Source organism: Siphateles boraxobius, unplaced genomic scaffold (assembly GCF_051911475.1).
Source record: "Siphateles boraxobius isolate OS27281-9 unplaced genomic scaffold, OSU_SipBor_1 9, whole genome shotgun sequence".
Taxonomy (NCBI): domain Eukaryota; kingdom Metazoa; phylum Chordata; class Actinopteri; order Cypriniformes; family Leuciscidae; genus Siphateles; species Siphateles boraxobius.
Window position 1 is genome coordinate 28,050,986 of NW_027509219.1, and position 24,073 is coordinate 28,075,058.

At 38.2% G+C, this 24,073-nt stretch overlaps 1 protein-coding gene across 2 annotated transcripts in view; it reads left to right on the forward strand.

Moving 5' to 3' along the window:
* Window positions 1-24,073, forward strand: part of LOC143732405 (cytosolic carboxypeptidase 6-like) — a 370,731-nt gene that overhangs the window by 343,435 nt on the left and 3,223 nt on the right. For both annotated transcript variants that reach the window (XM_077223445.1, XM_077223446.1), the window contains 2 exons: window positions 4,461-4,613; window positions 9,740-9,902. In XM_077223445.1, coding sequence (XP_077079560.1) covers window positions 4,461-4,613; window positions 9,740-9,902 — 316 coding nt within the window. The remainder of the gene's footprint in view (window positions 1-4,460; window positions 4,614-9,739; window positions 9,903-24,073) is intronic.

Below are 24,073 nucleotides of genomic sequence, written 5' to 3' on the forward strand. Positions count from 1 at the left end.
TTAGCAATGAATAAAGTTCAAAAGAACAGCATTTATTTTTGCAACAATGTAAACATATTTACTGTCACTTTTGATCAATTGAATGTGTCCTTGCTAAATAACTGTAATAATCTCTTTTTAAAAAATCTTACTGTCTCTAAACTTTTGAACAGTAGGATATGAATGTCATCACAACATTGAAAAAATACCAAAATATTTATTATTTTAGCTATTTCACCCAGCAAAAATTTTAAGTCTCTTCTGTATTGAGCTGAAGAGCTGTGTACCATCCCTAATGAAGAAAGGAACGAGGATAGAAACTGTTGCGCTATATGGAACGCTGCCATTTTCCACCCTGGCACACATCTGAAAAGCGAGACATAATCTGAACTCTGTCTGATGAGCTGTCTTTTCAAAGATCATGCACACAGACTCCTTCCATCTTTTCTCTTCTGCTTTCGCTTTGCATGTAATTGTGTGTTTTGACCTCAATCAGAATATTTTCCACATCACAACTGTATTTCAAGTCTTTCATTATCAAAAACCGCTCAGACTCTTTCTTTTCCCCTCGTCTGCGGAGGATGGACAAACTTCTAAACGAGCAGCATCTGTTGCGTCCTCCCTTCATAGGTATTGCTGATGCTAAGTGCTTTGTGGTTAAATGCATCAGCTTCTAATCCTGCTTAAATCAGCACCATTTCTTAATTCATACTGATAAGCAGAGCATTTATGGGCCTTAACAGCCCAGACTAATTACTATTCCTTAGATAAGTGCTCGTCCGACTAAATTCTTTTGACCTTCCATTTCTACTCAAAGGAGCAGATAGACTTTTGCCTCCTATCATGCAGCTTTAGAAAAGTGTGATGGGCATTAACTTCCTTTTTTTTTTTACATGTACTTGAATATTCAACACGTCAACACTCCAAATTATGCTCTATTTTCATATTCCTAATTTCTTAATTGCCCATAATTGCTTAATTACAAATTCAAATGAACAAATCTGGAGGTCAGAGATGCATGCTAATTGAACAATCAATCAGCGTTAAACTAGCGGAGTATTGTCCACCTTTGATTGACAGCACATTAGGACTGTGTGATTGGCTGTCTGTTTGTTGACATTGAGGGCTGTAGATGGGAACTGTACTTTTCTGTCATGGACGTCCTTGATATTGCATCAAGTTGGCATTTCAGGACAGATATCATTTTCACCTTGAAAGATGATATTTATTTAATACCACAGGAGTTGTTGGGTCATTTCCTACTATGCTGTACATTTTCATGTAGCATATTTCACACATTTCAGCAGCTGTACACTCGTTATTCCAGTGCATTGTGGGATTGAATAGGGGGCAATTTCGGATTCAAGTACATAGTATTTTCATATATTTCATATATTTTCATAAATTTTATATATATGTATACAATACTGTACAGTACTGTGTGTTTATATTAATATATATATATATATATATGTAATATATATTAATTTTAAAAAGTGTAAGGTATGAATTAAACAATGAGTTGTTTATGTATTTAAAACATTTAATAACATTCTTTAAAAAAAATATTATTCAAATAGATGTCACCATTTTTTCATATGTCATTTGTCAGTGTGAGTTATTTTGGTATTATTTATATACTATTAAAGTAATTGTTGTTTTGAATGTCCTTTTATTTTTATATTTTAAGTTTTTGTAATTTTTTTTACGTGCTTTTGACATTTTATTAGTATTTTGTTTTGTTTTTTGAATATTTCTATAATTGAAAAAAATTATTTAAAATCAGAAAATTTAACAAACAAAATTCTGTTCCTTAATGACAACATCCTCCAGGAAGTGACACCATAACAAAGTATCAGCAATTTCATTAATTATAAAAAAAAATACTTGTATAGCTTATTTTTTTAAGTTAGAGAGTTTAAAAGGTACTACATAAGATGAATCACCCAGGTATTACAGTCTCTTTTTTATATCACTTCACTTCTTTGTCTTTCATGAGCTCAGCACTATGACAGATGGCACCTGGTCCCAGATCAGTGTGGAAAGGTTACTTCTTACCCGGAGGTAGAGAACAGCTCTTGCAGAATAGAGCAGCAGCCATTTCATTTCCACTCTTAATTATGTTGTTAACGGTGCAAAATGAGCCAACGGACCTTGCTGAAGGAACACAGCACTTCATGCATACAGTCCCATTACACAGAGTGTGGTCTTAAGCATCTCTTTGAGCAAGTGAAAAGGTCACAAATGTGTTTGAACGTGTATGCACGAGTAAAGTCAGCGGCCCCACCCTGACTCTGTAATGCAGGGCGAGTATGTGGGCGATTAGACAGTTACCCGCCTCAATTGCACACTGGGAACTCCTTGAAGGCTCTGATGGAGCTACCTTAACGGTGACCAGAGCCTGCCACTCTCTCTCTCTCTTTCTCTATCTCTCTCTCTCTCTCTCTCTCTCTCTCTCTCTCTCTCGCTCTCTCTCTCTCTCTCTCTCTCTCTCTCTCTCTCTCTCTCGCGCTCTCTCTCTCTCTCTCGCGCTCTCTCTCTCTCTCTCTCGTTTTCCACCTCCTTTTTTTGTCTATGTGTTGTTTCTCCCTCTTCCTTGCGGGCTCCATCCATCAGACTGGCATGCGTGCAGCCGCCCCACTCTCAGCCACCATATTTCACCGCCTGCCATCAGAGGCCTGACAGCCCTGCGCTCACTAGGAAATTGCTTTGGCTGTGAGCGGAATTTCAAGCACCGGGTGCTGCCCGATCTCTCCCCCCACTCTCATCTCTCTCTCTCTCTCTCTCTCTCTCTCTCTCTCTCTCTCTCTCTCTCTCTCTCTCTCTTTGACTCCTGATGTTTCTCTTTCTCTCGCTTGCTCTTCCTTACTTCTGCTTTACCTCCCTCTCCCCACAACCCGCGGGATTCGAGGTGCGCTTCGGAATGTGTAATGAAGAAAGAAAAGGTTTGCTGTAGATGGAGAGAGCGCGGGAGGGGGTCAAAGGGTAGAGGAGTGGGCCCTGTTATGCCTGCATCTGATGCTTACAATGTACACAACGGATCGAGAGAGATAGCAGCCTCAAACAAAATGGCCATTACTTTGTTGCCGTATAGATACGCGTAGCAGGATGCTCCTTTTGATGCCTTGTCACCGAAGTGCTGTGACTCACTCTGTCTCTCTCTCACCCACACACAATAACACACACACACCGACGAGGCACATCAAACGGCAGCCCTCCTCGTGGCGACACCTCATTCTGCTCGACAGCGTGATCCTCTCTCGACACAAAACCACACACAAGTGTCTCTCTCATCATCTTGCCAAGCCTTGGCTTAATGATGTGGCAGCCATGATGGAGCGGCAGTTTCCTGCACTGCAGTGCTGTTATACAGTAACTGAGAGAACACAGAGCCAAAATGGCGTGTGGGCGGATTCAGAGGGGGAATATCTGAAGGATTGTCCTCTTTTAAACACTTCACATATGTCTGTTTATTCTGTTTTCATGGAAGTATAGTTACGTTTTCAGTCTTCTTTGTTGAGATGTTTCTTTCTGGTGTCACTTTGCCATTTGTTTCTGAATTTAATTTCTGCTCCGTGTTTAGTTTTTTGTTTTGTTTTTGCTGACAAATATTATTGTATGTGTTTCCCGGTCCATATTAATCATTTATTCTGCATTAAACGGCTGAAATCCGGCCTGCGGTTGAGGTAGTGAGGCGTGCCTGCTTGGCTTGCTGACTCAGGAACATGAATTAATCCCTCTAAACTTTGGCAGTTGTGACAGCTGTTCTATAAAACACCCAGGAGTGCTGTTGCTCTTTCACGGGACTGTGATGAATAATGCTGCACTTATTTTTGCACACAGCATAGTTTGATAGTTTAATATTTAAGATGTTTGCTTGCTCTGTGTTTCTATGGACAGTCAATCGCTCGTTGTCTGTGTTAACTGCAAAAATGAAAATGTAGGCTACTCACCCTTGTGTCATTCTAAACCTGAATGACTTTCTATCTTTCCTTTTGCACAAAATAAGGATGTTTTGAAGAATTTTCTTTTGTCCAATGAAGTTACACTACCATTACGTACCATTTGGGAATTCTTTTTTGCTTATGTCTATTTTTATGTGATCAAAAATACAGTAAAAACTGTAATCTTGTGAAATATTTTTACACTCTTTCCTATTTTAATATATTTTAAAATCTAATTTATCCCTGTAATATCTAATATCTATTTAAGGATTCTTGAAAAGTATTTATTTGCAATAAAAAAAGCCTTACTGACCCCAAACTTTTGAACTGTAGTGTATATTATGAATATGAATAGTGTGAATATGAATGTGCATATGAATTTGCCTTTATTTATTTTTGTAAAGATTATCTCTCTTTTGTTGAAGTGCTGAGTTTTATTTATTTATTTTAAATATTGTTATGCCTGCCAGTTCTTCTTTCCACCTGTCTGTCTGGTCTCTCTCTCAATCATTTTGTCTCTCTCTGTCTGATTTACAGAAAGTGAGTTTGGAGTTCTACATTGACGTGCACGCCCACTCCACCATGATGAATGGCTTCATGTATGGTAACGTCTTTGAGGAAGAGGATAGAGTGCAGAGACAGGCCGTCTTTCCTCGACTCTTGTGCCAAAATGCGCCTGACTTCTCTCTCGTGAGTCTCACGGCTATTACATTTAATTGCTTTTTTTGTTGAAAAACACAAAGGCCCTCAAACTGCTGCATGGTTATTGTTCTTTTCTTTTTTTAGTTTAAGTAATATTTACAACTATTTTATTTTTGTCCTTTTTGCTACTTTGATGTATGTACATAGGCCTACAGTATGTTTACATGTTGCCTGCATAAGCATCTTGGCTTAAAGCATTAGGTCACTCAAAAATGAAAATTCTGTCATTATTTACTCACCCTCGTGTTGCTTTAAACCTGTGTAACTATTTTTCTTCTGTGGAACACAAAAGGTCACGACATTCAAAGTCAATGGCTCACAATGTTGTTTTGAACCCCGACATTGTTTAAAATATAACCTTTGGTGTTCCACAGAACTTAGAAAATCAGACAAGTTTTAAATGACAAGAGGGTAAATGTTGACAGGATTCAAATTTGTGGGTGAACTGTCCCTTTAATGTGTTGTAGCATATGCGGCGTTAACTGCTAGGCCACGGCTCTGACAGATTTAAGGGCCTTTCTCACTGAGCGTGATTAAGCGACACGAATGTACGTTGCGATGGCACTCTTGAATCGAAATAATAGATCCATATGGAGCTATTCACACCGGGGGTGATCAATCTCAACGTGACAAAGCAAGATTTTTTTTTTTTTTTTTTTTACCAGTGTGTCGCTTGCTCCGCGATAAAACAAGCCGTCCAATTAGATTTGAGCTTACCCAAGCCGAGTAGTACTGCTGTTTTGAAAACCTGTGTGAACACAGAAGAAAGGTATTCCGGAAGAGAAAAGAGAATGGATGTTGATTGTTATCATTGGTGTCTGAGAACAGATTTATTTTTACATGTACTTTATTCAGATTATCATTTCTATTCCTTTCACAGTGAATTATGCGATCTGAAGAGCTTGGAACAGCGTACAGAGCGCTGTTTTCCTTTGTGCGTGTCTGTTATGAGTCAGAAAGCTCATTTGCTTTAGAACTGTCAATCATATTATTTGATCACAACTCCTGCCTATCCAAATGATGACGTTGTGTTCATTTCCTCATTCTGAGTTCTGCATGGTTCCGCACATAAACAACTGATAAAAACGTTTCTACAGATGAAACATGAAGCCAAATAAATATAGTATTACAACGATATGCGTTTTTCATGCAGCTCTGGGTATTTTTACTACAATAAAGAATGAGAAATGCTTACATGAGAAATGCTAAGCCGGTTGGAGTGTTCAGTTTATTATAAAACACTACAAATAATGCAAGTCTTCCGTTTTTTTAATCAAAATAAATCATTTAGATCGCAGTCTGAAGATATTACACGCACTCGATGATGGTTTTTGTGTAGTACAAACTTTATTTATCTTAATTTACTGTTGTATGTTGTGCAGCAGACAAGGTTAATGCCAAACGGGAAAACCTACGAGATACATAAATGAGGAACAATGTATTCTCAGTCAGCCGTGAATCAGTCTTTTCGCGTTCAGTGTGAAAGCTCCATTCCTTGGACGATTCGCTTGCCTTTATCATGTCACGCTCAGTGTGAAAGGGTCTTAACTCTCATTTCTGAAAAATACTGTGAAAAATCTCGTATATTGTTAATATGTTACTATTGCATTATGTGTGACTGTATGTAGGATACAAATTTAGGAATGGCAGCGTAATGTTGCGCATGACGTTACCAGATAACTTTAAAGTTTCTCTCTGCCATTAGACTGATAGGTTCCTTTTTTCTTCAGCTAAAGAAAATCATTGGCTGAATTTCATCTCCGTCAGCCTTTTCACTCTTAGCTCTATACTCATTAGCGAACGGCGCATGGAAAAGCGTTATTGGTATTTTCTCCAAAAATTCAATACACCCCATAAATTAGTACATTTTTTGTTTCCACGATGAAGCCCATCAACACAAGATATTTTTCCAGGTGCCAAGAAGTAACCTTTTCAATTCTGCAGAGCAAGACAATAACCAGACTCAATATTGCTGATGAGGTGTCTATATGAGAGGAGCAGAGCCACTTTAACCATTTGCCACGGTGAAGCTCTTTTGGATGAGCCGAGAACCGCATGCTGATGAAGACATGCTTATATACGTCTGAAAAGATACATGAACCATCCGTGCACCCAGTGCCTTAGTAACACAGAGCTGGAGAAATATTATTGCGTCTGCTCATCGGCACAGACCGTATCCTCTATATCTCAGCCCCTTCTCATTTTTCACTTGACAGCTATATTAATTGGTAATTTCCACACAGTTTTCAATGTCAAAATGGGACAGCATGAATCAACAAGATTGGTTGTTCTTTATTTGCTTTGTTTGTTTACAAATTTACTTCTGGTTTATTTTTCGTCTGTATTCATAGGTATCGTTTGGATGGATGTGTCTTCCAGCTCATTGCACCCTTTCCACTCTTTCACCATTCTTCTTTCTTGTTCCTCTTTTCATTTGGTTCCATTATAGTTTCCAGAGGATCTCATCATCATGATTATAATGTTTTGATTAAGATGGATGGTTGCAAAAAAATTTTGTTGTAGCTTGATAGATAAACTTTTGGATGATAGGTAATGAATAAATGTATCGATAAATGAATGGACAGATGATTGGATGGTTGCAAATGGATGAACAATATGGATGGATATATAATGGATAGAAGGATGAACAGATTGACTGATCAATGAATAGATAAATGTATGTATGTTTTATGGTTGGATGGATTGATAGACTTAAGGCCCCGAAATACTCACGGCAAAGGTGTTTACCAGCCAGAGCGAAGTTTTCCAGAAAGTTCGCTTTGGGAAGATTTTTCAAATTCCAAAACTACAACACAAAACTTAATTTTGGCTTGATTTTGTTCGAAATGAAGTTACATCAGTCTGTTCTTTGATTTTGCTTGAACTGTATCAGGGCCTATATAAAGTAAAAAATTACTATGAATGGATATGGATATGAATGGATAGACAAGTCGATGGATGGACAGATGGATGTGCTTGTTTCCTGGAGGGCGGTGTGTGTGTGTGTGTGTGTGTGTGTGTGTGTGTGTGTGTGTGTGTGTGTGTGTGTGTGTGTGTGTGTGTGTGTGTGTGTGTGTGTGTGTGTGTGTGTGTGTGTGTGTGTGACCTCAACACAGTGTTGTATTTTGCTTACCTACAGTTTTACACCAGTGATGATCCCATTGTGGAGGTCCCCCTCTCCCCTCCCTGCGGCCCCTTATGCTCGGTGTCGCTCTCTTTGTCAGCATGCAGTTCCTCCAGCCTGCAACAGTGACCTTCAGCATGCAGGAAATGTGACATTTCAGTAGCTCAGCCAGCAGAATACGGGCAGAAGACTAACCTTTATTGCCCAGTCACCCAACTAGAATTTGCAGACTTCTCTCATACTTACACAAAGAGCCGCTTTTCACAGCCAATGAATATTCTCTGCCTCACAGAAAAAAATGTCACCACATGATGTTTGTGTTTTCTGTGTATGTGTGTGTGTATGAGAGTGTGTGTGTGTTCAGTTTAAGGTTAAGCTCTGTTTTTGTGGATCTAATACATTCTGTGTTTTGAAGCTAAGCTCTCTGAAGCATTGTTATGCATTCGTGTGTGTGTGTGTGTGTGTGTGTGTGTGTGTGTGTGTGTGTGTGTGTGTGTGTGTGTGTGTGTGTGTGTGTGTGTGTGTGTGTGTGTGTGTGTGTGTGTGTGTGTGTGTGTGTGTGTGTGTGTGTGTGTGTGTGTGTGTTGTGTGCGCGCGCTTGTGTGCGTGCGTGTCTGTGTGCGTGTGCGGGTGTGCGGTGACAGGAGGGCATAGAGGGCAGGTCTCCAGCTGGCATGTTGCCCTTTCTCTCTGCCTATTCAGCACACAGCCATCCCAAAGTTCATCCGGCATATTGAGGGAGCGCTGCCTCTGGAGAGAGTCATGTCTCAACTGCGCTTAGCCACCAGCTACACGTCACACTGACACTAGATCAGTCACCTTTCTTGAGCAAAAGCAAACATTTGCCAGCCATTCTAGCTGAGCCATGGAAAGGCACAGAAAGTGCAGTGTAAGCAAGCACACAACTGCAGGAAAAGTGGAGAGCAAGGAAAAGTTGCCAGCAAACTTAAGTACTTTTGTAATGGACAAAGTGGCATAAAATATCAGGCCAGTCCAATGCGATCCATAATTAGTTTCCTAAATCCAATCAATCGCTTCCTCCTTTTGGCAACTCTGAGCATAGTGTACAATAAAACCGGTTTGGTGGGGGAGGGGTGGGTGTGGGCGGGTCCCTTCTTTTGGTTTTGGTTTTGTTTGTTTTTTAGTGCAGTGTAACACCAGAGATGGGACCATCAACACACAAACAATACTGTATTCTTTTATTTTCAATTCATTATTCTTTTCTATATTTTTTTACTATAATATATATATATATATATATATATATTTTTTTTTTTTTTATCTTTATTCATGTTTATTTATATTTTATTTTATTAAATAATTTTGATTATTTTAGATTTAATCATTTTAATTATATATAAAGTTATTCATTTTTTATTTATGTATCGATTGATTCCACTGTGTTATTGCTATGAACATAGCCTTTGATACTGAAATAGTCAGTCAGTTATTTAATAAATAATGCAGTATAATACAACTTACTAAATGTCAAGTCTCAAGCATTTTTAACAGTTTTTACATTGCATATATAATAACTATATACAAAAATAGTGTAACAAGCATATTTGTGCTTTTATTTGTTAATACTGACTGTTGTTCATGTATTATTAAGTCACCTTCTTTTTGGACCATTAGTCAACAAATCCTCAGTAAACACAGCAGGTGTCATACTCATTGGAGATGCCCTTTTAATTTAACCAAGCTGAGTGCTCACTAAAAAACCGCTCACTCACACATCTTTTTTTCCCCAAGCAATTTCAAGTTCATTTATATTCAAACGAGATCAAACGTGGTGATTTCTGAGTAGGCGTGTTGTTTACTCCATCCATTTCCACTAGTTTGACCCATTCACGCAGATAGGCGGGTATTGAAAGAGTTATCAGCCAATCACAGCGATGTTTTCATGGTTTCCTCACTCAAAAAAAGCTAAAAAAAAATCCCTGTTCCCAAGTAAGTCTTATTATTATTCTCTATTCTCTCTGTTTTACAGTCCAGTACAACGTTTAACCGTGATCTGGTCAAGGCCGGCACCGGCCGACGCTTCATGGGTGGTCTGTTGGATGACACGTCGTACTGCTACACGCTGGAGGTCTCCTTCTACAGCTACCTGACAGCAGGAACCACCTCACCTGTGCCGTATACTGAGGATGGCTGTATCCTTTCAGTCCTTCTTCAGCTCATAATATAACTCTACACTGTATGTATGTGTGTATATATATGTTTAATTCAGTGTTACTTGAAATTTAATAGCAATTTCTGAGTGAAAATGGTTTCCAAGTAAATCCTACACTGTTTTTTTAGTGTACTATTAAAACACTATATGCATTTAAATTAATCAAAAGTGACTGTAAAGACATTTCTAATGTTTTAAAAAATGCTGTTCTTTTAAACTTACTATTAATTAAAGAATCAAAAAAAAGTATCATGGTTTCCACAAAAATAGTAAGCAGCACAACTTTTCAACATTGATTATAAGAAATAATACTTGAGCGAGGTCTGCTACCTTTCAGGTCACATCTCAAAATAGTCACTTGTGAAGGATTTAGGACAGTGTGCATTGAGATGAATGGGAACTCTAAAAGATAGTTTTCTCCAGTTTTTATAGACTTTGCACACTTCTGTTTCTCTCTGTTCTCCTCGGGTATCTCTGACCCTGAAACCTCCTGCTGCCTGAAAGATAAAATGAACAGATGAAGGACGAACTTCTTATTTTGTTTCGCCTCTCCAAATTTGTTCTGTTTCATAGTGAACTGATCAAGTTTTGAGTCTTTAGATACAGGAACCACAGGTCGTTTTATTGACAGAGAGGTATTGAAGAGGAACTGGATCTTGTTGGTTATAAGTTGTTTGTGAGTTGGTTTGTTCAGTGACAAGCAAACACCCCGTCACTGTATCTTACCTAAAGAGTCTTACTTCAACTAGAGCGATCAAGAATCGATGCTGCTGCTCCGTAGACTAAAGCCAATAACTTGTGCTGCTGTCTTACTTTCTGAAATTATCTCTCCAATGTTGGTACACCGAACAACATACTGGGTGGTGTCACAGTTCAATAATGAAGGCTGGGGTGATTATGTCACACTATTGAAGCTCGGCTCTCTTCCCTGCATTTAAAATGTCGTACAACTCCATCCCCTTATTTACCGGGACTCGGAGCAATGCTTACTCACTGATCTCTTAATTTTTCTGGGAAACATTATCAGAGAGCGAGGCTTTGACCCAGTTGGCTGTTAGACACACGAGAGAAGTCGTGTGGTGTGAGCCAAAATAAGGGAAATTTCATCAACAATCAGGGTGATTTCTAAGGATTAAGGTTTATCCTGCTTTAAAACCTACTTTTGAGCAAACACCAGCAGATGTACAATGCATTTTTTGATTAGGGGCAATTCTAGGATTTTAGTACCAGGTGGACTCATTTAGGGAATATTTTTTTCCTTTAATTGGAACACCTTAGCAATGCTCAGGCAACCAGCAAGAATACCCTATCAGGGCCTAGCAACCTCATAGTAACTGCCATAGCAACCACTTAGAACACCTTGACAACTGCCTAGCTACCATTCTGAATACCCTAGCAACCACCCAGACCACCTTAGCAATTGCCTATAGAAACAATCAAAAAAATACCCTAACAGACGCATAGTAACCACCCAGAACACCTTAACAAACTAGCAATACCCAAGCAACCACACAGAATACTGCAGCAACTACAGAGCAATCATAACAACCAATGCCTAAAAAACCACCAAGAATACCCCCAGCAACTGCATAGCAATCACCCCGAACTCATTAACAACCAATGCCTAAGAAACCACCAAGAATGACCTAGCAACACCCTAGCAACCACCCAGAATACCCTAGCAGCCTCATTGTAGCTGCTTAGTAATGCCATAGCAACTACCCAGAACACTTTAGCGGCTAGCAACTGCACAGCAACCAGCACTGACCAGATGAAGGACTAATTTTTAATGAGTACTTTTAACAAATTATTAGTGAAGGATTCACAGCTAAGTTAATAACAGAGGCTAAGATAATAACAGGGGCTAAAATGAAAGACCCTAAATAGCCATGCCTTTTTTTAAAAGATAATACTGCCTACAGCAATAAAGAACCAGAGAGCTTTTGGCAAATGGTGGGTGATTTTTGGGGTGTTCTGTGCAGATTCATATCTGAATCTGATGTTGAAAGCTGCTCTATATGAAAGAGTGAATTCCATGACTAAAAGGTCTCTTTGTGCAAACCCGAGATGTGTGTAGCTTAAGTGCCCTCTAGTGATAGGAAAAGGGTTCGCTGAACTTTACTACGAGCGTATGTGTGCGTGCGTGCGTGCGTGCGTGCGTGCGTGCGTGTGTGTGTGTGTGTGTGTGTGTGTGTGTGTGTGTGTGTGTGTGTGTGTGTGTGTGTGTGTGTGTGTGTGTGTGTGTGTGTGCGTGTGTGTGTGTGTGTGTCTGCGGTCATATGTGTGAGCATTTCACCCCTGTATCACTCTGTCATGCACCCAGCTGCTAGACGCTCATATTTACAGGCCTCTCTTGCATGAATTTATTTATTTGTTGGCTGTTTATCTCAGAGCGAGCAGTAAAGCTGCTGACTGATGCCTCATCGCTTTCACTGTTTCTCTCCGCTCGCCTGCTGCCTCGCTGGGCTGTCATCTCCAAGGCCCAGCCGCTCTAGTCGCGGTAATAAGAAACCCATCCATGTAGAATTACTCCACAACCCTGCAGATTATTTTCCCTTAGTGACATAGAAAAGATAGAAACAACAAAAAAAGGCAATTTACAGCTTGCTGGAAAGAGTCATAACTTACCTGTGAGGCCTCTCTCCTTGAAACAGCATTTTTTTACCCATCACTTAAAACATCTGTGCCGTGAAGTACTGTAGCGACAGGTTAAAGCTGATTGTGGGCTGTGCTGTTTATTAGGTGTGTGCAAAACACAAGCTAACAAAAAGGAACCTGCCACTCTGGACGGGAAGAATTTTGGGAGATGTTCGGTACAAACCTGGAACCGTTTGCATGTTTTAGTGGGAGATCATTTGCACACTATTTGTAGTACACATCTGGGCACACACACAGACATTTATGAGCCTTTAATACAGTGAGAACCACTTTAAATGTTGTTCTCACAAGTCGGTTTTCGACATGTTTTAGTATAATGACAGTTTCTTAAACTTAACTTTCACATGTACAGCCAAACACACAAACAGAGGAATATAGATTATAATTTTTCTCAATTGCTTAGTAACATATAGCACATTCTATAAGAAATAATATTTATTTATTATAACAAATGTGTTGTATTAATGATATTATTAAACATTACATATTATAATTATAATAATTTTATATGATTTTATATATATATATATATATATATATATATATATATATATATATATATATATATATAAATGTTGATATGTTTGGTCTTGGCAGAATAGATCTGCTATGATGCTGCTGCAGAGTAAGTCCGGGACTTGCTACTGCCAATACACACGACACGCTGCTATGAGCAAGTAAGACATGCTGCTGCTGTACAATATACAGTAGCATACATGAATTACCCGTAGCAGATCTATACAGGTGGAGCTTGGGAAGCTGGAGGGTTTCTGAAAGCGCGCTGCAACTGCTACAGCAAATGCTTTGAAGGTTGAGCTGTGAGCTTATTGTCTACTCGTATAGCAGAAACCAATCAGTAGTAATGGCAATTTTTAAAATACTGCTTCATGAAGCTTCGAAACCTTTACGAATCTTTTGTTCCAAATCAATGGTTCGTGTATCAAACTGCATCACGTGATTTCTATGATTGAGGCTTCATCATTTCATCCAATGGCATAACTGTTTCGAAACACTTCGAAATTGTAATGTTTCACTGCTGGGAGCAATGATCTCTGTCAACCCCTGAATCACGAGGAGTCAATGAACAAGTGTCTGTGGGTTTTACCTGATCTCTGATCATTTTTATACATTTGTAGGCATTTTAATTAAACATTAGTAAAATAATTAAATGTTAATAGTCTCTTAATGGCCTGTTTAGCTGAGCCATTCATAGAACAAAACAAACAGATGATTGATAAAAGAACATATAGATACTTGATAATCTTATTAGATGATAAGATCATTTATTTTGAACGATTTTACTTTCAATAAAAAAATTTGCAATAGATTTGTCAAAGGTGTTTTTATGCAATTTTTGGCCCGGAATTTTGTTGCATTTACACTGTTCTGACCACTAGCGGTCACCGTAGAGACGGGTGTCGGATTGTTTCGAAGCCATTTGCTTCAACTGTTTCAGTGTACAATTTTTTTTATTAAAAAATAATTTGAATTAATAATAATATTTTCCAGATAATATTTTAATCATTTCTTTTGGCTTTAGTAAAATGAAAAACATCAAAGAGTCTAATAATATAAATTGCCTTTATATTTTAAGAGGATCGTCATATTTGGTAGTCCTTGGCATTAAAAAATCTGAAACCTCCCTGCATGGTTTAAGATGTTAGTCTAGACTAGAATGGATTTTAGAGGCCAAACAATCGAGGAAAAACTGTACATGGTGTGACTTTTAAAAGGTTATTACGTTGTAGAACTGGGAGAGGGTGTGTGTTAGTTTGTGTGTGGGGCACGTGAGGGTTGAGGGTGTCTGCCTTCAGTAGTGGAAGGGTATTTGCCGTGGCATGTAGTGCAAAGATTGGGGGCAAAGAGGTTACCAGAATGTGACATGCCACTTTTTACAGGCCGGTTGGCAGGTCTATGGAGCGTGCAAATTATCAGCAGAGACCTTTACAGACATGACTTCACTCCCCGGTAAAAACGAAAACAATGACAACATTATAATTACCTGCAAAGGAATTAATTCACCTTTCCTAACCCCACTAAACAAACACGCACTCATACACACATGCATAATGTACTCCTAATGTTGACAGTGGCACCACCTGGATAGAGATCTCACCATGTACCATAATGCTGCATTCATGACAAAAGACATTGAAAGATCCTTCAGTCAAATGGCTCAATTTCTCACATTTTTTGCTTCACCTTTTTCTCATAATAGAATACTGAGCATATCGGAATATTGAGCAGCGGCACTGAGGGAATAATTTAGCACATTTAACGATTTAACATTTACCACCTGTAATGTCGCGCGAAACTGAAGAAATTTATGATGGATGCCCGACTCGGTCGGTGTTAACCTGTAACCGATTTTTTTATTATCGTCACAGCATCCCCCAGGCGTTATAAGCTGGTTAATGCCTGTGGCGGCAAGGTGCCTCTGTAAGAAACTGCTGCAGGTGGTTATGACTTCTTATGAATTTAGATTGACAGCATAGAGAGTGGTTTGAAATGACCTTTTAGTAAGACAAGCCCTGAATGAATATGTATACATCAGCTATAGCACTATAAGGTCTTGTGTATGATCTAAACCAAATTTAATATGTTACTTTAAACTCATAATTTACATGAAAAGGCCTACCTTAAATAGGAACTTAGCGTTTTACCGTTTTACAAGATTTTGAACTTGTGAAAATAAACATCATAAAAATTTGAGACATGTATACGTATATATAATATATAATAATATACCTACTTAATATAGTTTGTATAATATGTACATTATTTAATTTATCAATATTTTGTACATAATATATTTAAAGGGGTCATGAACTGGATTATTTTATAATGTTTCCTGGGGTGCCCTCATAATGTTAGTATGATTTTTACATCAAAAATGTTCATTATTTAGAAATAAAATGCATTTTTCCACGCCTGATTTTAGCCTCTGATTTGAACGCTCTGTTTGAAGAGGCTGTGAGACTTCAGTGTAAACGCACACTGCTGAGATTGGCTGACATGTTTGCATATGAAATAGCTAGCATTACATGTGGAAATCTCTCGAATACTTTTACTACGTTTTAACTATTACAGCTATTGAGATTAACAAATCGTGAGGAGCTTTTAAAGTTTTTAGATCACATGAAAGGTTGCAGTGATGAGCATTGAGCAGATGACAGACAGTCTGTTGGTCGTGTGAATGAAGAGATCTCATCTTTGCAACACAATTTCTGCAGTCTCACGAATGCTTTCACCAAGCAACAATGCAAACACGATGTAAATACAGTATGAGCTTCGTTGTGCTGTGTAACAGCATCATTGATTTCAGTTTTGGCAAGTGTCCAGATAACTCGCACTGTGTGATTGACAGCTTGGGCGATTGGAAAGGGATCGTTCTATGATCTGTATATAATTTAATCACAGTTAAAATAAGATTATTTTCATCCTTCTATGAGAAACGATGTGAAGTTGATCGTTTTTTCACTGACTGGATTTACTAATGCATAAACAGTATTGAACGAAATCACTGATCACAGATCAGGCATTAGAATAAACATTATGACTTAAATGTTTGTGGCGTTGCTGGCAGATCCATATCGTAAAAGTCTGTTTCCAAAGCCTGTTCCGAAATTTACCAAATAATCCACAGTGAAATGTACCAAATACAAACAAATAATGCACTGCTGAGACATTAACATAGTTGGGGGGGAAAAAACACTATCCTAGAATTAGGATCTTTTGGAATGTAATGGTATTGATCCTGTGTCGATCTTTTCTTGTTCTCGTAACTATTCACTAACGCTCCAGTGAGCGCTGCCAAAGATGCGGTGATGTAGACGTAGGTGTTGATATTCTTCTGCAAAGGCGGTCTTTCGCTGCCCTGTGACGTCATAAGTCTCCACTTTTTAGATCCTGTCGTTTTCTGGCCATGGTTTCAATAAAAGCAGTTTTTGGAATAACAAGGAAGTTTTGAGGTTTGAAACTTACAGGGTATTTTATAGCATTAATAAACTCTTTAACTGTCAAAAGACAAAACTGTCGTTAAATTCTCAGTTCATGACCCCTTTAAATTATTTTTATCTGACCCTAATATTTGTTTGTTTATTTATATTGTTTCCTAAAATCACTGAGCTATAGGACAGTCCGAACTAATGTCAACCATCAGTTTAATGAAAGATTTTGTTAGTAATCTCACTTTCCTCATATTAACCGCAATCATTGTCATTTATCTCCAACCAAACAACTTAATTGATGAGGGATAATGGGATGCTTTTTGTCCGAGTCTTGCTGTTCCAATTTCATTTGAAAAAATGGGAGAGAAGTTCTGATGACGCATCATCGTTAGAGTGCAGGTGAGCGCCGACTGAGTCTGGGATCTCGTTCAACACCCAGCTGGATGCTTTGATGGAGCGAGCTCACTGTGACTTTCAAATCACTTTGTACGGATGTCTCAGAGCTCACTGTCCTAAGAACTTCAGAAAATGCTGAGTAAAGTTTGGTTTGTTGAGTTTAGCAGACATCTGTGGTACAGACATGTTATGGCTGGTGTGCGCTATCCGTGCTGGAATCCATTTTAATTGCCCTTTTCTGAAGATGTTTGTCATGGCATAATTAAAGTTTGCTTTGGGATTTATTAAAATTACAGTAATAAGACCGTGTCATCTAATGGATGAAATTAAGGATTTTTTAGCTGTACACGTCATAAGCGAGAGGAAGACAGATGTTGCGCCTTCTTGTGTACATATGTAATATGCTGTACGTGGTAAACCCATCAGTTTCGCTTGTTTATTTTTAAAACTACTATTTTGAACCACTTGCATTGGTCAGAAAAACTATTAGTTTGTTGTTCAATGATTAATCAGTTAAAGGTACAATATGTAAGAATTTTGTAATAAAATATCCAAAAATCAATTGCACAGTGTGATATATTTACTGCAGTTAATTTCAGAGAAATTCCAACTTTAAATAATGGCTCGTCCCGGACATAGGTCCCAGACTCCCTGTTCACTTTTCGCCTGTCAATGACGTAATATCCGCGTTATCCCTGGTTTCCTCTTGTACTGCCATAGTAACCATGGCGACAGACGTGGACAACAGCGTTACGTCTAGCGGCACACTCACGCTGTCATTGTTGTTTCGTTCAAAGATTATGGACCATGGCAAGCAGACTTGGGACAAAAAGAGAACTAAAACGAGGATCAATATCATGGCGTTTTAGAGATGCCGAGAGCTCCACGTCCCTGACAAACTTTGACTTGACGGAGCTCTTGCTTGTACTTTATTAGACAGATGAGCAAAAGTACATAAAACTAATCAATGTTATATAGTTCAACATGATGAAATGTTAACATATGATCTGTATGTTATGTTGATCTAGCTTACTGCTAGTCTTATACAGCCAAAAAACTAACACTTAGAATAACATTATAACTTTCAACACACTCAAATGCAGTTTAGTGTGATAGTATAGACCAAGTGAAACAGCGCTGCGTTACCTCACAAGTTTCATTCATCTAATGAACTGACCTGTGTGAGTATTAATAATGCACTTGTGGGTAGTTCGGTAGAATGAAATGTCCTTATTCCTTTATATCCGCTGATATCTGTCTCTCATTAGCAATCGTGACCTGCTTCATACCACAGTCATGTTACAAACATCAATGTAATGTTACATTAATGTTACATGTTACATACATAATGAAAAAAATTACATATTGTAACTTTAACTTTCTATCTGCCTAATTATGGTAAGCTATCTACCAGCAAGGGCTAACTTCTCATGTTAGCCTGCCCAAACTTGACAACCTGATTAAAGTAACTGATCATTTCTCTCAGATAGTATATATAGGAATGTTGTTCCAGGACCAACAAAGGATTATCCAAAAACATCTATTGGCAAAATCACCTCTGTGTGAAAATTTCCCATGACATAATCAAAGCTGTGCTTTAGAATTACGATGGCATTTAAGGGTTTGGTGTTTGAACGAAACAACATGTTAAGGTTAAAGCTTAGCTTTTGGGTAAAGATTAGCATTAGGCATAGTGCTAGACATCTGATATGGAGAATGTTACAGAGAGACATTCACAATAATCTTGCCTCTGCCCTTTACAGTCTGACAGGTTAACAAGTCTTCTACTTCTCGTCATCAATGAAGGGAGAGAGAAGGAGTGTGAGAGAGAAAAAATGCGCCGTGTTATGGCGACTGTGCCATTTTCTTTTGTCCTTTAGGCTACAGACGGCTACCGAGAGAGCTGTTATCCCTGGGCTAAGCTATAAAAGTCCCACTCAATCAAGCACCGCCCTTCAGTGTCAGACGCTTCGGTTTAGACCCAGCAAGCTTAAATGTTGCAGTGCTATCTTGAGAATGGCCTGTACATATGAAGTGATCCAGCACAATGTCAGATCAGGCAACTGCCTTAAACATCAGTCGTAGCCTGTTGATCCTCAAGTTAACTGCCAATGACTGACATGAGATCAGCCGAACAATAGCCTGATTGGCAGAGGTGCAGTAAAGAGAAGGGCTTATTCTGAATACCAAATAATAGCATTGCAAACGTCAGCTTCAGTGTAGTTAGCTACTTTTTGTCATCTTGTATTGAGACTTTTTGTTTTATTTAAAAAACTTGACTGAATTTAAATTACTTAAAAATCTGAGTAGCTAATAGCTTTCAAAGTTGCTTTCTCTCTGCAATGCACTTAATGCCTCATTAACTGTAGCATGTCTGCAGCAGTGATAAATTAAGATTTTAATTACTTACTATTATGAACACTCAAACAGACAGTTCACCCAAAAATAGAACTGTCATCATTAACTCATCATTTACCCATCTAAACCTTCAGCCAAAAAGTATAAAACAATGATCTGACTGAAAACAGACAACTGGTGACAACATCATTCAAAGCACTGAAACCAAAAATTTCTGTCATTTACTCTCACTCATGTTTTTCCAAACCTGTATGACTGACGTGGTACATAAATCTTGAAAAAAATAATTTGTCCATACAACCACAATGCTTTTAGGACCACATTGGGTTTCATTGCACGGACTAAAACAGTTAAAACGCTTTTCAAAATGATGTTACAGAACAAAGAAAGTCAAACAGGTTTGGAACAACATGAGTAAGCGATGGCAGAAATTTCATTTTTGGTTTCAGTGTTTGGAAAGATGTTGCCTGTATTCAGTCAGATTATTATTTTTATACTTTTTGATTGATGGTTTAGATGGGCTTAGATGGATTCAGTGTTTTCCAGTGTGAGTTAAGAAACTTCTAATGGTCATGAAGGAATGGATGTGTTTCTCTCTCACTCTCTATCTGTGGAGTAGATTGTCTTGAGAGGTCATCAGATACGGCAGTGTTCTGGTCTTTGAGAGCTTTATGGCATGAAATGGATTTGATTGTGTGGGTGCAGATGGATCCGGCCTGTGGCCAATCCAGCCACTGAACCTCTGCATTGCTCTTAAAGCCAATACTTCATACTAGAGTGCTTATCTCAGCCCTTTAGCACCACTGCCCATGGTCATCTCCTCCCTATTAACACTACAACAGGGCCGTCTCTGATGGAAAAATGGCAGTGAGTGGTCTGCCAAGTTACATTTCGTATGCCGCAGACTGTCTAGATGCATGTGTGTGTGTGACACATTGATGTATTTGATTAAATACAGAGATGCACTTGAAGCGTTGATGCACTTATGAAGCATTATTAAAATTTCCTGCTCGAATTCCTGCCAAATGAAATTCCAAAGCCCGTGTTTGTCCTCTACAGCAGTTAACTTCAGTCTCGCCCTACAAAGGCCGGACAAAAGGTCCTTACTGGGAGTTAGAGCTGTGGGGAGACAATGCCTGCGTGCTTTATGTGCTCTTGTTTACCGTTTTAATTTGCATTGTTAATTGGCACTTTGTGACACCCTGGTGACAGGCCTGTCACTCCACTGTATTGATGCCACTCTTGTCCCTAATTTGTCTGCTTGTTAACACACGGCGGGCTCCAGACCAGGGTGCCTTGTTCCTTGTCATTGGGCCATCATTGTCCGTTTGTCTGTGTGAGAGCCTTTGCGTGCGATACACAATCCCGTAAACAAATTATTTGTCAGGCCATGGAAACGTCCATCTCCTTCTCATCTCATCAGCCCCTTGGAGACCTGTCCTTGAGTCGCAACAAAGACGGCAATCGATCCCCGCATCCGAGTGTTTGGCGATGACATTAAAAACCTCACACGCACCAATGACACGGACTGCTTAACCCATTTAAGCCCACGGGAAACTGAAGTCGCAAAAGGCTTTATACCTCAATTTGTAAATACTTTTTTTAGCTGTCTTTAGGAAAAGCTTTTGAAAAGTTGCTTGATAATCGTGCATGCAATATTTAAAGCAAGAGCAAAACTAATCTCAATATCGGTTTCTGATGGAATTTCTATGTAGACTTCATTGAATTAGCTGTATTTTAATCAGGTTTACATGAAAAACGCTTAAAAATTGCACAATATGTTGCACAGTATGAAGACATATCTGGGAAAAATCTGGGCATATTAATATGTTAACTGAAACCGCCAGACTTTTGCAACATGGTGTGAAGAGCCCTGCTGAGATTTTAGACTGTAAAGCCTTTTGAACTGTTGTATTTTTATTCATGCGTATAGTAAAAATATATAATCTGCTTTATATCTAATTATGCAGATGACAAAAACATACGAAAATATGACTGAGGTTATCAAATTTGGGGCGAGATTTCTTATTTATTGTAGTTTTTAGAATATTTTTATAGCTGTATGTTACTCCCAGATATAAAATATGCAGCTTCTCTTAAAAAAATGATGTGAAATGTAGGTTAAAACAGATGCAACGGTGAACACTCAAAAGGTGAATCACTAACTGAGTGCCCTAAAACAGCTTCCACTGTCAGCTGGTACTTATTTATGCAGGATCCAGCACTCTTGATTGCATTAAGGCCAAATACGTTTCACGTTGGATGAGATGTGTGAAGATGTGGGTGAGATGTTCACTTTCAGATTTTTTTTTCACTTTCATAAAAAAGTCAAACGTTAGATTTCTTGAGAAACTAAGTAATTCCTAAGTAATTTCTTTATACAAAATGACTGAAAACACCTGGTTATAGGGTTATTTTCATGATTTTAAACTGTTTACTTCTAAACAAAATTCCTCCCTTTTATTATAATTCCTCTCACATCAGTGATTAATCGTGACGCGTAATTCTGCCTCATGATGTTTGCGGTCTGTCTTCTGGTTTGCAATCGTGACCACTTCACCACACGGGATGCCTAACCTTCATGCCTCATTATTATGCAACAGCTCTCGTCTACCGTCCAGGTGGAACGGTGAATTATTTTTGAAAATTCCAGCCCTCCACAAGCCACATCCCACGTTCTGGCAGTACCTCGCATTTCCCCCTGCTTCCAAGTTGTTCTAGGCATTCTGGTTGATGCTGGGATGTGGCCAACAGCCAATCAGAGTGCAGGAGAGTCCTGCTCACAGCTGTGATGCTGATGAAGTCTTCTCCTCTTCCTCATCAGACCTTCCATCACATATTTCCTGTTATAAATGGGTATGATGTGACATCACAAGTGGAGAGGCCATCTGCACACGGCAGGGTCTCTGGCTATTTCTGTCAGGGCTCCACGTACGCACACACACACACACACCGGCTGGAAGAGTTTCTGTTTATAGAGGGTAAGCATGAAACTTTTCACGAGGTCAAAGGAAAGATGTCATGGTTGAGAGAGATTTGAGGCTTTGGCGTCAATGTTTAATACTTCTGCCAGACTTGGGTCTAAAAAACCAAAAATGGGTTGCTTTTCTGGTCTATTCTGATAAGTTCTAAAACAATGCTATTTTAAAAAAAAACTATTGTTATTATTATTATTATCATTTTAAAACAAGCAACGTTTTCATAATAGTATCTTTTTTATTATTATATTTCAAAACATTTCTTTAATTTTGCACAGTATTATCTTAATTATTTATTAATTTATTACTATTATTGTAATTTTCAATATTTCAACATTTTTCCTTTTACAATTTTCTCATAATAATATTATTCAGATTATTTAAAGTTATTTTTTATTATTTTAAAACAAACAACTTTACATTTATCAATATTATCTGTCATTATTATTTTAATATTTCAAAATGTGTCTTTAGTACTAATAGTATTAGTTTTATTATTTTAATATTTCAACATTGTTTTTAATTTTGCATCATAATATTATTACATTTGTTTTAAAATAGCAGAGTATTATCTTAAATGATTAACATTTTTATAATATATATTAAATATAATTTATTATATTTTTCAATATTTCAATCATAATAATATTATTTGAATTATTATTATTATTATGTTATTATAATAATAATTTATTATTATTATTCACATTTTGCATAAAAGGCAAAACCAGCTAAGCATTTTCTTGATATTTTTTTATGTTATTTCTTAATCAATACGGTGCACTTTAGAAACATGCCATGTCATGTCATGTCTTCTGTGTCATCCTTCCAAAGTGAACCGTGCCATCTTCCCTGCCTGGCATCCAAAAATAGCTGTTGTTTTTGGAGTGTTTGCAGCCCTGGCCAGATGGGGTGTGAAGACAGGGGCTGGAGTCATGGAGAGAGTTCCCATCATGCTGCTGGGTGAGGGATGGAACCCAGAATGACTCCATACACTGCAGTGGCTGTCGAGGCCACAGAGAGCAGGGGGTGATGAGCAAACGGCTGGATCCGAGAGACCAAATGGGAGGTTTAAACACAGAGGCTTTGACCTCTCTGCTAATCAAGGTCATGTTGAGCGCCTGTTTATTTCACTGACAAATGTTCATATTATATTTGGCGATTGATGCGGTTTTGAATAACTCAGTAGTGCATTAGTAAATCAGAGCTGAATATGGATTGAATTGTCATTTAAGGTGCGAATATGTGCATGTCATTTACATGCATGAGACATGGCAGAAAGTCCTTAGGTGGGTGCGTTCCCATCAAAGAGGGATTGTTTATGAGTTAACAGCTTTGGATAATAGGATTCCAGCCATGGCCTCGGGATTTATGTGGCCGAGGAGATTTTTGACTGTTGGAAGAAATTGGAAAAATAAAAATAAAAAACGACTGAATCGCTTTGCACCTTGTTTTTCTTCCAGGGCTCTTGTTTCACTCCAACAGCCCTGACAGTCAGACATGTCATCTCAGAACATCGGTTAAAGGCTGACAGCCAAAGGTGAAAAATAACACCCCTTTGTTCATTCATCAACAGTGTCCGGCCCCAAAAGAGCAGACGGTTAACCACAACACACAGCTGGAGAAAACCTTCCTTATCAGATCATGATGGAACATCTATTCTGAGCCAGTTTCCTTCAACACAGAGATCCATCATAGTCCATAACACACATAGATGTATGATCTATATCATACGTTCATGCTTTTAGTTGAAATCTTCAAATGTACTTTTCAAAAACTTTTTTATAAAAGCCTATAAAATAGATATTTTT